Source organism: Taudactylus pleione, unplaced genomic scaffold, assembly GCF_031769625.1.
Source record: "Taudactylus pleione unplaced genomic scaffold, aTauple2 ptg000353l, whole genome shotgun sequence".
Classification (NCBI taxonomy): Eukaryota; Metazoa; Chordata; class Amphibia; order Anura; family Myobatrachidae; genus Taudactylus; species Taudactylus pleione.
The window spans coordinates 1,088,807-1,105,761 of record NW_028284754.1 but is presented as its reverse complement, the minus strand read 5'-3'; the positions used below and the strand labels follow the sequence as shown (position 1 = coordinate 1,105,761).

At 41.0% G+C, this 16,955-nt stretch overlaps 1 protein-coding gene across 1 annotated transcript in view; it reads right to left on the bottom strand.

The window, feature by feature from the left end:
* The window catches only part of LOC148508605 (uncharacterized), a 653,608-nt gene that overhangs the window by 336,099 nt on the left and 300,554 nt on the right, over nucleotides 1–16,955 (bottom strand). Inside the window, exon 13 of the mRNA XM_088444305.1 lies at nucleotides 2,219–2,269. Coding sequence (XP_088300431.1) covers nucleotides 2,219–2,269 — 51 coding nt within the window. The remainder of the gene's footprint in view (nucleotides 1–2,218; nucleotides 2,270–16,955) is intronic.

Genomic DNA, 16,955 nt, shown 5'->3' with positions numbered 1-16,955 from the left:
TTTAGTCTCCTTGAGTGCCGGTCGTTATACCTGTTATTATATATATATATATATATATATATATATGTGTGTATATAAAAAAATGTGGGCAAATATTGAACACTCGCAAATAAGATGAATAGAGGGTGCTCGGTTGTAATAAATGAATACATGAACTGTACCAAAATGATGATGCCAGAGAAAACCAGCACTCCAAAAATATAAAGCCAAAAAATTTATTTATGAACAATGCATGTTATCACAATGTCGACTCCACTTCAGTGATTCAATGTTTCAGTCACAAATCAAAAAGTGCAATGTGCCAAGTATAGTAGCAAGAAAAAGGGATACTTGCAAACTGCCACAGTCTGGAGTCAATACAGCAGGACAATACAGCAGGACATTGTGTCAATACAGCCCAATGGCCATTTCGGTGCTAACCCGCCACCCACCACTAACACTATCAACCCACCACCCACTGCCTAGGGGTGGCGGGAATAGCTCCGGGCTATAAGCCTAGGCCAGGGGTACCCTGTAGAGGGGGACCCCTTTACTGGGCGGTCCCCAACTCCCCAGGAATCCCTGGCCTGGGCTGACTAGCGGTCAGGGCTGATGCTGTGGCTGGGGGCCCGGTGAAAGGGCACCTCTGGCTGTGGCATCAGTTCCCTGCTAGAATGGGTCCGGAGCTGGTTTTAAATATGGGGGAACCTCATGCAAATATTTTTCTCCCTATATTTAAAACCAGGTCTCTCCCTGCTGCCTGGTGCTGGTTCGTAAATTACAGTGTAACCCTATACATTTTTCCCTGTAATTTAAAGAACCAGGACTGGCTGGCAATTCTGGGGCTGGATAGTATTATGGGGGGGACCACATGTCATTTTTAAAAAAAATATTAACACTATTGTAACACACTAGCCATTCATAAACATACACAAATCACACTGAATGGAATTTTATATTATTGAGGTTAATAATACTGTAGGAACAAAAACAGACACATTTTATGTGATTTTAGCTGTTTTTATGATATTTTAAGAAAAAATCAAGACCCAAACCAAAACCGAAAAACAAAACACGAAGGTAAGGTTTTGGCAAAACCAATCCAAATCCAAAACCAGGGTAGATCCAGATATGAAACAAAAACACATGGGTCGGCGCACATCTCTAATAGATATATGTATATATTTATATTATATATATATATATATACACTGTGTATGTATATATATATATATATGTGTAACTAGCGGATTCTTAGAGCGCCAGAAATTGTAGTTTACTATAAAAACTTAAATTAGTGAATACCTTACCAGGGAGAACAAGTAGAAAATGGTACCAAAAAGTGTGTGTGAATATTAAGAAACAAATGCAGGACAGAAAAGGGGCACTCCCGAGATTATATGGGGTGTCAGCTCAATCCAATAGAAACTACAGGGTGGTAAGTCCCTAGTGAGAAATAATATAGATAATAGAACTGGATCAGAGCACCAAAAAGTTCCACACAGTAAATATATTGACATAAAAGTACAAAGTGCAAGTTCTAATGGTACATATATACCAAATGACCTATTCAGAAAGAACTGAGTTGTATAGATAAATTTAAGAATATAGAAACAATGCAATTTATTAGTAAAATAAGAAGGGGTACACACATGAATATCATGTAGACAAAATAAAAACAAATAACAAAATCAGACAATAAAATAATAAAAGCATGGATAAGAGTATAAGAGCAAACACAAATGAGCGTTATAAAAAAATCATAAATGTCTTATCTTATTTTTAAGAGGAGTGTATCAGTGAGGTGCAGGCTCACTGTCTGATTTTGTTATTTGTTTTTATATTGTCTGCATGATATTTATGTGTGTACCCCTCCTTATTTTACTAATAAATTGCATTGTTTCTATATTCTTATATTTATCTATACAACTCAGTTCTTTCTGAATAGGTCATGTGGTATATATGTACCATTAGCACTTGCACTTTGTATTTTTATGTCAATATATTTACTGTGTGGCACTTTTTGGTGCTCTGATCCAGTTCTATTATCTATATATATATATATATATATATATATATATATATATCCACAAAAAGAAGGCGGCACTCAGGGACTTGTCACATCATGTAAATAACAGTGAAACTTTACTGCATAAATTAACTTTTCAGGGATGTGCTTCCCTTCTTCAGGACAGTAAACAATCATGAATACAGTGAAACATTAAATAGGTGCACTTACCAATCGTGGAAACAGTTGTCGGAAGTGACGTCGTGGTTGACTCCAGCTCTTCTATGGAAACATAATAAACAAGGCAGTGTTACTGCTAATACTTAAAAACCACTAAAAACATAAACAACATTAATAGAGTGACTAAAAACTGTTTAAGACATGTGTACAATCATGTCACATGATAATGTGAGAAAAATAAACTGCTCAGGTATTGTGCAAATAAGTATTTGCAAATAAGTGCATATGATACTTAATGATAAAATATCAATCCATAATATATCTCTCAAATATGTATGCAACATAAAATATTAGATTTATATATAAAAAATCCTTATGTGAAAATATTTTAATTTAAAAGATTATTGTATATGAAAAGACTGGGCAGCCAACATGAGATCTCCTATTACCAAGTACATCTGAATATCATAGAATGTAACAACAACTATAATCTAAAATTTCTATATAATATCTCAAGTAACTTTGATTAAATAAAATATATTAATCATAGAGAATCATTTAACCCCCTGGGTTTGACAGTGTCTAAGCCAAAAATCTAACATGATTCTAAATGTAGAAATTTATGTGCTCTGTTACCCCTTCAAATCGATTCAGGTTCTTGATCTATAATTTTGTATTCCAAAGTCGCCATTTGTGAGGACATGAGATGTGTGTTAAAAATGTAATGTGCAATGCTTTTTAGCCCTTGATGTTTAGCCCTTGTCCATATGCCAGTTTTATTCATAACCAGTAGAGCAATGTAACACCTCACAGAGCAAAAGACATCATGGGTTAATTTCCACCTCTGCAAGGGACACTCAGGACTTACACCCCCTTCCATTTGCCTGCCTTTGTCCCTCATTGGAGTCTGGCTGACTGTACAGAGCCAGCCCAGTGAGTGTTTGTCAGAGAAGTAATATCTTGGGGAGGTAAGAGGAAGTTACTGGATAAGGGACTCAAACCAATCAGGAAATGGTGCAACTCCCCTGGGTGGTCACAAGAACTGTGGGAACTTGGAAGTTTTTAAAAGAAGTCACCAAAGGCAGCCCCACTTGTTAGTCACACTTCCAAGGTGCTTAGTGGAATGCATGACCAGTCCTGTGTGGTTGTATAGGCTATCAATGTTGTGTGAATGGTAGTAGTTTCGACTGTGTGGTATCCTGGAAAAGATTGGGTCGATTTATGCATCTGGAAACTCCTGTGGAGAGATCTTCATTCTCTGGTGTGGACTTGAACTCTATCACTGCTGTGTGAACTGTGGTAGGTTCGACTGTATGGTATCCCGTAAATGCTTGTGTCGACGTATACGTTATCACTTCTGTGTGAACTGTGATAGTTTCTACTGTGTGAAACTGTGTGTTGTTGGCTATTTGCTGGACTTGTCCTGGAACTTTGGGTCTCCTTCAGACCCACTCGCGAGCACTGTACGCTTGCAAGTGGGTCGATGTTGCCCAAATGCGCATGCACACTATGGAGGTGCCTCCGTCGTGCTCATGCTCGAGACCCAAATAACGATGGGGTAGCCGTCATTAGAGGTCTCGCAAAAAAAGGGGCATGCTGTTGAAGGTGCGTGACAGCACGCCCACTTTGGTGGGCATGCCGGGGGCATGGCTGCCCAGACGGAGGCATTCCCATGAGAATGCCTATTGTCTGCGTCCGAACCCACTGACATCACTAGTGATGTCAGTGGGAGTGTTTTGGGCTCTGATAGAGCCAAAAGCACTCCGGGCTTGCTGCAGGCGAGTCCCTACCGCAAGGATCTCGTCGCAAGCCCAATGGTCATAATGGTCTTGACCATCGCGACCATCTTTTTGGCCGCTCGCATAAGCTGTGGGTGGTCACCCACAGCTATGCGAGTGGCCAGGAGGCCGCTCAAATTTGAGCTAGGATGGCCCTGATTCAGAGTGAGCACTCTTGTCAGAGCATCCGGCTCTGAATCAGGCCCTTTATACTCTATTTGGACTGCCTATGTCTGGACTGATACTTGCATATTGCCTGTTTGCTGTGTTTACCTCTTGCCATTGCATATTCCCTATTTTGGTGTGCCGTACAAAATAAACTATCACTTTGGTTTCATCTGCTCAGTGTCTGGGTAATTGAGAGAACCCTGTATCTTCACATTTGGCGACAACAACAGTGGGAACATTCAGACACCAGCCTTCAAGCATAAAGTCATAAAATACAGCAGGGAATGGAATCAGAACCACTATGCTACCGATACCTCATGAAAGGCCAACTGCAGGATCTCTGCCGAACAAAACAGATTGAGTTTTATGCACAGGACACCAGAGAAATATTAATGGCAAAACTAGCCCAGTGGGACCAAGATCATCCAAAGGAGGAGGACAATAAGGATGATGTACCGGAGCCAACTGAGTGTCAGGGAACCAGTGGGACAACTGCTTCATGTGCAATGCCTATCATTGGAGAGGCAGATCAGTTGCAGGAGTTGCTGGCAGCATTAGGATGAGGTACAGCAGTACTGGGGCTGCCTTGGGAGCACAGAAATACAAACATGCCCCACCAGCATTGGTAAGGCAGACAGCCAGGCTGCGATATCAGGACATACCACCTTTTGATGAGGCCAGCTTAGATATTGACATAGACATTTGCATATGTTTGGATCAGTGATGACTATGCATAGGATTGAGGCAGCAGAGTGGGCTCAATATTTGTTACCCAGTCTGAGTTTATGGGTGCTGGATGCATGCCATGTTTTGAGTCCAGAACAGACACTGGCATATGAGGAGGTCTGTGGGGTGCTGCTTGCCAGATACGCAATGACTGCTGAGTCATGCCATACCAAGTTTCAGTCGATGTCATGGAAAGGGGATTCATCATTTACAGAGTTTAATAACCTGTTGCGATGGAACTGTGACAGGTGGCTGGCCGGAAAGCGGGCACTTACGGTAGTGGATGTTAAAAATGTTATTATTCTGGAACAGTTGCTTAACAAGATGCCCCTGGAAATAAGAGTGTGGGTGGTGGATCGGAACCCCAACACTCCTGAGAAAGCAGCACACCTAGCCGATGAGTTCACAGCTAACAGTCCCCGGTGGAGAAGAGTCAACCCGGAGGAAAAGTCAGCCCCCCAACGCCCCCAACAATTCCAAAATCTCTCCCTGGCAACCCAGAGCCTGGCCCCACTACACACCCCAGCTCTGCAAATGGCCAATGCAAGACCACGGGGCCCAGCACATTCCGAGCCTTGGCAGTGCTACAACTGTTGCCAGGTAGGGCATGTGCAATGAGACTGTCTGTGGGGAAGAGGACCATTTCTGGGTGCCCAACCAGCTTTACCCAGGGTAGCATTGTGCCAGGAAATGACATTTGGTGTGGGGAGGGGAACTGCATTCCTGATGCACCAGAGGCAGAGGAAGTAGCATACCAAATGGAGGTGGTAGCAGCTATTGGGAAAGCTACCTCAGATAACATGAAGGCCAACCTACAGACTGTTAAAGTCAATGGGCAGGAACTGCAAGAGTTGACAGACTCCAGGGCCTCCATCACCCTGGTCCAACAGGAATTAGGCCCTCCCTGTCAACTGTTGGAGAAACAGAAAATTTAAATCTCCATGGCAGAAGAGCAGATAACTATTATACCCATGGCCTGGGTACACTTGGATTGGGGCCTTGACTCAGGGGAAGTGGAGGTGGGACTTGTTTTTCTGGTAACTTATCTGGGCAGTGGATAGTTATTGTGTTGAGCTATCACCCAGAGCCAAGCACAGTCTTTGGTGACAGCACCCATGGACACTCTCAGGCCATCACCAGGGGTCTCGGTGGGATCAATGGCCACAACCCCTGACCTGTCACTGGGTAGAGATCCCAGAAACATGGATGGCTTGTCCCATCAGCAGGAACCAGGCCCAGTTCTACGCCACCCAGGAAGACCCATCACCACCTCTCCCAGTCAGTAGTGTTTCCTGATCACCCCTGGGAACAAGGCCTAAAAAGTGAGGGAGGAATGTGAGGACATGAGATTTGTGTTAAACTATATCCCACCAGACTCTTTTTTCTTTTATCAACAACCTCTCTGTTTTTATAAAGAGGTCCATCATGTCCAGATTTGCTGGTTTAAGATCTAAACGATCAGAGGAGTGTTTGAAAGTTTTCTATGATGATGCAGTAATTGAAACATGTTTTAAATAGTGAATGCTCCACCCAAGACCTCTTTATAAAAACAGAGAGCCTGTTGATAAAAGAAACAAGAGTCTGGTGGGATATAGTAGGTCTGGAAGATTATATTAAATGTAGCAGGATACCAAGAGGTTTGATGATAAATAAGAATCCCACTTTTGGTCAACCAAATGATACATTTTTAAAAGAATGGTACAGGAATTTGGATGAGGGTGCCTTAGATTTAATGTGGCTCATTGTGTATGAAAATGAAAAAAAAATGAAAGGATATAGAAAAGGATAGTATTGAGGTCGAATAAAAATGATTACATTCTGCCAATATGGATGAGTTTAAACAATTTTCAGAAAATATTGAAAACAAGATTAGTACAGTTGAAAAGGAAATTGTTGACACCAAAAGTAGTAAGTTTAAAAGGGATAAAGAGGATTATGACAAAGGTCAAGTGCGGAATTAGCACACAATTCGAAAACAGCTTAAAAAGAGTGCTCATGATTTTAAATGGCAGCAACAGATTAATGTTAGAAATAATCCCATACGGGAGGATTTCAAACAAATATTACCCATCAATAATTGGAACCAATTAACAAGAATGGTTAACTCCCCTTATAGATGGCAGACAGTTTCTATAAAGAAATCATGGATAGAGCCTGTTAGGGGTAGAAGGGATTTTTCCCTGATACGTTCCAATAGATATTCAAGTTTTTTATACAGGGGCCAGAAAATGTTTGTTCATGGCCGCAACAAACTTTCAACAAATCAAACTGTAGAAGGAACAAGGAAAAGGTTCAGAGACATAGAGGTAAAAGAGGGGGACAAAATCCCTCAAAAAAAGGGGTGCTCAATGAAACGACCCAGAGGATTTAAATAAAATAGGTATTTTAACCTATCTAAGGTAACGCTTTCAATTACCACCAGTGGTTTATTACAAAAAGAGCTTAGCTTTACACCAACCACGGGAATTATTAAATTCCAAACATATATGGATTTAAACTTGCAGTATACATACGTAAAATGACACTGAAAAGACATTTTATACGGAATCAGAATAAATGTTTGACTCTGGTAAAGATTTGGGAAGTAAACCACTGGGGAACTAATGGCCTAAAAAAACAAAGTACATTTTACCCTATTGAATCACGTGGTTCCTGCATGGATCTTTTTTCTAAATGAGTTAAAAAAGATTTAGAGCAAACTACCAATACCCCTAGGATCAGAGATAACCTTACAAAAGGGGAAATACAATGATTAAAAATGTTAGTTGATAATAAAGAATTGGTAATTAAACAGGCGGACAAGGGGGGAGGCCTTGTTATCATGACTAGAGAGAAATATGTACAGGAGATGAATAGATTGTTATCCGATACTAAATCCTATGTTGTAAACTATCTTATGATCCAACTATAGAATATTTAATGGAGTTGAAGAGGCTACTAGATAAGGGTTAATGGATAAGGTACTCACACATGATGAATATAAATATCTATACAATGAAACTCCCAGAATTGCTACAATTTATCATCTGCCAAAGATACTGTACATAAGGACCAGATATCACCTCCTGGTCACCCGATAGTTTCTGGTGTGAATTCGTTAACCTCAAGAATATCAAAATATATTGATGTGTATTTGAAAACATATGTTCCTTTATTAGATTCATATATAAAGGATTCCACGCATTTACTACAGATGCTACACGACTTTAGGTGGAATGATGAACACAAATGGGGCACAATTGATGTCCAATCGCTCTATACTTCAATCTCACATGAGAAGTGTTTGGAGTGTGTTAAAATAGTATTAGAGAGCGATCCTGACATGTATCCCCTGAAAATTGAGTTTATGATTAATGCAATCCGTTTTGTACTACAACATAACTATTTAACCTTTTTAGGTGATTTTATGAGCAGACATGCGGAGTTGCAATGGGGACAATTTGTGCTCCTAGTGTGGCAAATCTCTTTCTTGGTGAATGGGAGAAAAAATATAAGTATGTTAATAATCCATTCTTAGATAAATTACTCCTTTTTAAACATTATATAGAAGTTTTGTTAATTGTCTGGTGTGGATCAGAATCGGAATACTTTGAGTTTGTACATTATTTAAATGTGAATTAATTTAATTTGGGTTTCACCTCTGAGTTTCAACCTGAGAAAATAGCTTGTTTAGATCTAGTGATGTGTGTGAGGAATTGTCAAGGAGATGGTAAAGAGATAAATACCTCAACCCAAACTGTTGACAGCAATAATTATTTAGAATATAAAAGTTGTCATTTTGGTCAGTGGAAGAGAAATATCCCATTTTCCCAACTAGTGAGATTGAGATGAAATTGTTCTACCTTAGAAATGTTTTCAAGATCAATCCAAAGTTAATGTCACAAGATTTCGTGGGAAAGGATATCCACTAGATTTAATTAATGGCACCATAGGCAGAGCAAAAAGCCTTGAAAGATCAACATTATTGAATTATAAGATAAAGGGAAAGAAAAGTGATAACATTAAATGCCCTTACACGGCTAAGGTCCCATCTAAAAGACACAACACATTTCCTAAATGTTTTACAAGGAATTATTTGGAACAAAAGTTATGCCTTTCTCACACTTGATGTGAAAGTGCTATACACCAATATTGCCCATGAGTTGGGGATTGATGCGATAACAAATTGTCTTTTAGAAGATGGTACCCTATCCATCCAACATCAACAATATCTATTACAAGCTATTTGTTTCATTCTTATACACAATTATTTTATTTTTTCTTACACTATTTATTTACAGGTGCTTGGGATGGCCATGGGGACCAGGTTCGCCCTGAGGTATGCGAACCTCTACATGGGACACTTTGAGTGTGTGGGGGAGCGAGTTCGGGGAGAACCTGGTCTTCTATAGCCATTACATAGATGATCTTTTTATTTTATTTTATTATTTGGGATGGGGATCTTACTAGTGCACAATGTTTTGTTTCTACCCTCAAAAACAATGGCTTCAATCTGTCCTTCACTTACACATATAGTAGGAATCTGGCTAACTTTCTCGACCTGACCTTAGAAATAAGTAATAATCAAATTAAGACTGTTACTTATTGCAAAGAGGTGAATTCAAATAATTATTTACATTTTAACAGCTGCTACCATCACCCTTGGATAACAAACATACCAAAGGGCCAACTTATGCATTTAAGACGCAATTGCTCCCACTTAGATACATTTTCAGAACAAGATAAAAAACCTCTTTGAGAGCTTCAGAGGGAGAGGTTTCCCTTCAGATCTATTAAAAAATATATATAATGAAGTCGCAGTAATGGACAGAAGGGAACTCCTTAAATCTAAATTGAGAAAATATAAGGAACATAAAATAGAAAGAAACTTTGTGTTTATTTCTACATATAATAATTCTTCAGGAACGATTAAAAGAAATATAGAGAAGAACTATCCGATGCTACAATATGACTCAGTGCTTAAAAAATATACTACCAATGAAACCAACAGTTATCTGTAGAAAAAATAGATCACTTAAAAATATATTGGCACCAAGCTCCCTTTAACCAATTAAAAAAAAAAATATGATATCTGGTTCTGACTGGCTCCCAAAAAACCCCCAGGCTTTTACAAGTGTTGTATGAACAAATGCATTACTTGCCAATATGTATGCAATAAGACCAAAACTATAAACACCATTAGTTCAGACAAAATTTATACCATCAAACAATTTATTAACAGCAACTCCAAGTAGGTGGTGTACCTGCTGCTCTGCAGCTGCAGTGACACAAGATATGTGGTGAGAACTATAAGAAGCTTACGTGAAAGGTTCCTAGAACATAGGAGAAATATTCTTAAGAAAAATCTATTGCACAGTGTATCCCGACATTTTTCAGAAAATCATGGGGGGGATGTCAGCTCTTTATGAGTTATAGGATTAGAATCTATACCCCCTACTACCAGAAGAGGCGATAGATTTAGGACACTATGTAAACAGGAAATATTTTGGATTTTCTTTATGAATAGCTTATTCCCTGACCAACTAAATGAACAGATCAAATTGAATAGTATTTTCTGATATTACCTGTTAATTTCTCCACTACTTGATCTCAATGTACCTGTACTAATTCAGTTAGCCTTTATTCAGTACACATTTCCCACGATACTTTTAGCAGGAAGCTCTCTGGGGCCTGCAACGGACGAGACCCTACCACAAGGGTCTCATCACAAGCCCAGATGGTCGCGACCATCACCTGGCCACCCGCAAAAGCTGTGGGTAGTCATCCACAGCTTAATGAGCGGAAAGGAGCCCGCTCCAAAAAAAAAAAAACGTACTGATTCAGAGCGAGCGCTCCTAACGAGCATCCGGCTCTGAATCAGGCCCATAATACATTGTCTCTAATCAATACTCTCTCAAATTGAAACATTCTGGTTCACTCAAAACAGTTATTAAGTATCACAAGCTGTTCCTAATGATTCTATTGCTGAGACTATTTAAACTCCCAAGAGGGGAGGAAAGATTATTCACCTTGAAATATATGTCAGGTGGATGTCGAAACGTGTAGGTGCTTACCTCCAGCTAACTATCCTGTGAAAATCAACGGCACACGGCTACCTTCTCTGGTGAGAATTTGGATGGAGCTAATCGCCCTCCTCTTCAGGATTTCCTGCACGGCCTCACCTACAGCCTATCCAAATCACACTATTCATCTGCGGGCTTTACCTTGTGACCTCCGGATCTCTCTAACTGCACAGAAACACCAGAGCGGCTTGTCATCTATCACTGCATGTTCCCCGCTGGCCAGGTCGAGAACAGAAGCCAGCCATCCATACATGCGGTCTGCCATCACCGCCTACTGGACTCTCACTCTGCCCCTTATGGGACACTTACACCTGAGCTGCAGGTAATACCCATGCTGATACAATGACTATTTGAATGTGTCTTGCAATTGCTGCACATTGAGCATATGTACTCTTACAATGTTTCCCACTTGGAAGCCCCTATTAATAAGGAACTTTACATCCTTCCCTTATATTGCAGTGTTTCAGACTCCAGGACATTCTTAATTCATTATTGACACTAATTGTTGATACGTTGATAATTTATTATGATTTTTCATTATACAGCTGCTATTATAATGATATATGCCTTTTATTCATTATTGTATGTCTTTTTTTATTAAATAATTGATTGATTTCTATTCATAACTGTTTTGAGTGAAATTTATTTGTGCTTTCTAGACTCTGTGGTTGCTACCATTGTTCTCAGCTGTATATAAACATGGGTGGGTACGTTATTGGGGGAGACATCACCGTGATTACTGCCCAGCAGGACCCATATCCAGTGGCTTGAGCAGCTGCTGGTGGACCATTGCCAGGTTGCCTCTAGATAGGCGTGGGGAGGGGGGAAAGAAGAATATGGACAGCTGGCTTCTACTTTGTATTTGCCCGGTGGCTGCTCCATTCCCTCTCCAGCTGCCGGGTGTGGGTTCCACAGTGGGGAGGATTTGCCTGGTGGCTGCACTGTCTGTTTAGCCAATGAGCTGCTGCTATCTCTACAGTGGTGGGGTAGGAGGTTTTACCTGGCTGCTGCTCCATTCTCTCTGCAGCCACCGGGCTATCTCTAGCTTGGTGGTGGTGGGGTTGGGCAAAGGGGAGATGAGGAATTGCGCTGTGGCTGCTCCATCCTGTAGCACCATGAGCTGTTACTCTGATTCCTTGTCAGCTGTTCCACCTCTTCTACAGCCACAGGGTGAGGGGGCCACCGGCACGGGGCTGCCTGAGCACTGCTTCCAACAGTGATCGGCACAGGGGTTGGATCAAAGGGAGCATGCACTCTGGAGGCACATGGAGCCTAGGTATACCTTGCTTGGCTGCCTTCCTGGGGATAGCACACCTGTAATACAGCAATGTACATGTATTTATTTGTCTTGTGGATTTGGGTCAGAAGCAGTTGGGAGCGTCTGGTGGACACCACACGCTGCTGTTACCATGGGGATGTAAACAAACTCTGCTTTGTTTGTGTTTGCCAGTATGGAACCCTCCTCCCAGTGGCTAGACTGGGATGATTCCACTTCCGTTGTGATGTCACTTCAGAGGCCGGACGTGCGGTGTTAGAAGCCAGGGACCCGCAGGAGAAGGGGTGGGAGAGTCTTGATAATTTTTGTATTTAAATTTGTAATGTTTGATTCACTATTGTATGTCCTGATGAAGGGGTCCTGGACCCTGGAACATTGATTAAAGCACCAGTTGTTTCACCACTGTAAACAGTCTATCTATCTATATACAGTATGTGTGTGTGTAAAGCTGTTGTTCCCTGCTGGATAGCTTTATAACACATTTGTTCTGCATGGGTCTGATTGGTGTATGTCTGTGTGAAGCATAAATTATTCTGGGAGTCAGGGGGAAGGTGCTCCTGATTCTGAACTAGTTGGCCAGGTGACATTGAGCTGCTAATGTTTAGCTTAGTGTCAGAGATTCATATGCTGTTTGGGAAATTGTAGATGTAACATTTTCATCAGTAAAAATCCATCTAACAAGTGCAACTGATATCACATATGTTTTTTGTAAGGACAATCTTACAAAATAGTGTCATTCATGGGATAATTTTTGCTAGCCATGATTCGCGTGGCAGAGACCAAACGCTGTATTTTGGGTTGGTGAGTGAGCTTAACTGGCCTGTAAAAATTGGTTTATTTGCACATGTGGAAAAGTTATGCTGGGTTAATTGTGAAGAGAAACAAGTGTACACACAGTTTAATTATTTCAAAACAAACAGAAATGTTTCTGAGGTTTGTTGTAGCAGAAACAAATTTGGCTAAAAAGCACCAAATGTGTTTCTCTGTGATTTTACTTGCACTTGTTAAGTTTGGTTGAGGAACAGACTTTTAAGCACATGCTGCTAAAGGTATCTGTGTTGGTCTGTATAAGCCCATTAAAGAGACAGTGCTTTAGTTATGGGTGGCTATTGTAGTGCCAAATGAACAAATGTTTTAACTGTATTGAAACACAGTGTGGTACAAGTAAACCAGGGAAATTTGTTCCTATATGTTTTGTGAACAAACAATTAATTTGCAAGACAGTTTAAACCCACTTTTTTGGAGTTTTGTGCCTAATACACAGTTGCCGCTAGTTTATATAGGCTTCCAACTACTGGCTTGCTGGTGCATGATAAGAGAGGCCCAATTTTGCTACTTAGTCAGAGAACAAGATGGAGAAAATCCTCCCAGACTTAACTTATCTAGCTGTGGCACAACAGGCTCAGCAAGCCCACATGCTAGCAGTTGCTGAAGACCAGGTGGAGAGCAACAAACTGCTGTGGGCTGAGCTCTGTAAGCTGCAACTGGATGAATGCATGCCTGCTGTAATGCAGAAAATGACCCAATCAGATAATGTTGAGGCATTTCCGTTGTCTTTTGAAAGGATGGCAACTTGGCTTAAATGGCCAATAGAGTATTAGGTTGTACAACTGGCTTCTTATTTGACAGGTGAAGCACAGTGGGTCTATGTGGATATGCAAATAACTCAGGAGGCAAATTATCAACAGCTAAAGACCTCAATTCTGGTGCAAATAGGAGTAACAGGGCCTGGGAAAGCAAAGTGATTTTGTAACTGAGCCTGAATGAAACCCACCAGACAGAATCATGGAAATCCTGGCAGTTGACCATTGTGTGTGGAATCTAAACCGGGAACTGCAAAAATGGCTCCTGCAGAGCGATCTTCAGTCATTTTAAGAACTGGCAACAGTTATTGATTGTTTTTATGCTCTGAAGAAAATGGGCTGGACATCAAAGAAAGGAGTCAGAAAAAAATAGATGGATTGTTCGGTGGGGCAACTAGACTCCACATTCCCTGTTTGTTTGACCTAATCCTCTTTAATGGCAAGAGCAGTGATTTTCAACCTTTTCAACTTTAGGCAAACTACAATATATTCTTAAATTGCCAAGACACACCATCTGGGGATGTGGTGTTCATGACTAATGATAACATTGGCTCTCACATAAAAATATACACACATAATGGTGTCCAAAAAAATAAAACACACTACATTGGCCTCCACAGGAATAAAACACACTACATTGGCCTCCTCATGAATAATATGCACTACAATATAAGTGCCCTGAGCTGACCACCATGGTACACTTGGCAACCCGCTCGTGGCACACTAGTGTGCCATGGCACAGTTGTTGAAAAATGCTGGGCTAGAGCATGGCTATTCTTAATGACCATCCTGATATGACAAAAGGCAGTATTGGTATTGGTGGATTTGGGCAGTGAAGTTATCCTGGTGTCCAGCACTCAGGTTCCAGAAGGACTGATGGACCGACTGACATCAGTAAAGGTCATGTGTGTCCATGGGGCCACAGAGGAATATGACCATGTCTGTCCTCACATAACCATGAGAGGACAACAGTGCAACTGTTAGAAGCAATAGCACCAAGGTTGCCATATCCCATTATTCTGTGATATTATAGTCAACCAGATCAATTCAGACTTGCTGGCACCTGAATTACCAGTTGGACATCCGACCCAACATGATCCTTTTGCTCACATTCTGGAACTAGAGGGAGAAATCAGAAAGCAGCAATATATGGAGCCTGGGTGCCAGGCTTTGGCTGCAATCAGACCAGTGCTTCATTCCAGAGGACATGAGGTAGTTGTCCTGGCAGGAGAAGGAAGCGAAACAACAGAGACTTTGCCAGTTGGAGAAGAAGATTGGTCTCCTGTACCCAGGACTGTGTCATTCCAAGACTTTGCTCAAGACCAATTAAATGATTGTGCATTAGAAAGTTCCTTCAGATATGTGGTGAAAGTGAATGGAGTGTGGAAGGCTGAGAGGCCAGCCCCGTGTGAATAATACTTTATACTAGAATGGGAAATGCTATTAAGGTTGCCAGTGGTTCATGAGAAAGTACTGTAGATAACCAGCTCTTGGTGCCACAAGTACATGTCCCTTTAATATTAGTGGCAGCCCATACACACCTTATGGGGAGACATTTGTGGGAGTAAAAACCCTAAATAAAGTCCTCCAGAGGTTTTACAGGACAGGAGTCTACATGGCCATTAAGAGATACTGCCAAGCCTCCACAGTGTGTCAGTGGACCATTCCTAAACCAGATTTATGAGCTCCTCTCATACCTCATCCAATAATTCCAGGACTTTTTGAGCAGGTTGGCATGGATATAGTAGGTCCCTTATAGAAGATGGACTGGGGCCATCAATATGTTCTGATAATACTTGATTATGCTACACAATACCACTTAGATATATTAAGTCAAATACAATAGCAAAATAGCTACTACTAGTATACATGTGTTTTGGATCCCTAAAGAAATCCTAATGGAACAGGGAACACCCTTAATGTCAGGCTTAATGAAAGAGTTGTGTAAGGTGCAAGGGGTACAGAGGCTACAGATCTCGGTCTATAACCTGCAGAATGATGGGTTGGTTGAGTGGTTCAAAGGACCCTTAAACAAATTATTAGGTGAGGTTTGGCTCAATAAATAAAATACTAGATACTCTGTTGCCCTACCTCATGTTTGCAGTACTGGAGATACCCCAGGCATCAAAAGGGTATAGTCCCTTTGAACTTTTAATTGGCAGACAACCCCAAGGAATTTTGGATATTCTTAAAGAAGGCTGGGAACAACAGGGACCCATGAAACCAAATGTGGTACAGTTTGTAGCCCAATTGTGTGACCGATTACAATGGGTCAGTCTATTGGTTAAGCAACACCTGGAAGAAGCACAGGGAATGGCACAAGAGGTGTTATGATACCCAAGAAACCAGACACACCTTTAATCCAGGTGACAAGGTGCCCAATCAGGAAAGTAAGTTGTATGCACATTGGCAAGGCCCTTATGAAGTGATAAAGGCTGTAGGACCTGTTAATTATCAAGTACAGCAACTGGGTAGATGGCAAATAGAACAAGTGTCTCACATCAACCTGTTAAAGCTGTAGGCAGTGAAAACTCTGACGCTAATGTTGAGAGCAGTGAAAACTGAGGACTGCTTAGTTCCCATAGAGTCTTCCCTGACTTTGACTAAAAACAGCAAGCAGTGGAGATGGTAGCTTGGAATAAGGATGTTTTTTTTAATATACCAGGGTGTTCCAAAATAATTGAGCATTACAGTATATTGTTACTCCACCAAGAGTTGTAGTTAAGCATTGGCTGTATAGAATACTGGAAGCAAGAAGGGCTGCAGTGAAGTGAGAGGTGGAGGACATGTTGCAACTTGGGGTAGTGGAAGAATTCACAAGCGAGTGGAATAATCCCATAGTGCTCATGCCTAAATGCTTGGGATCCATTTGCTTCTGTAATGACTTTAGAAAATTAAATAAGGTCTGTAGGGTCCTGATTCAGACCCACTCACTAGATGAGTTTGCATGCAGACATCAGCTGCTAATATATGCAAAAGAAAGCAGTGTTCACATGGCAAGACATTAGTACACACACTATGTCTTAGCATGCGGTGGCAGATCGATCGCACATGAGTCTAAGATGCCCCCTTTTCTTTTGCAGCACAAGTTATCTCCAAGAAATGTATATAACAATTGGTAACATCGAGAACCATCGGAGGCATACTCAGTGCTTGTGGTTGACCCTAACCTACCACAAGCACTGTGAGTGCTTC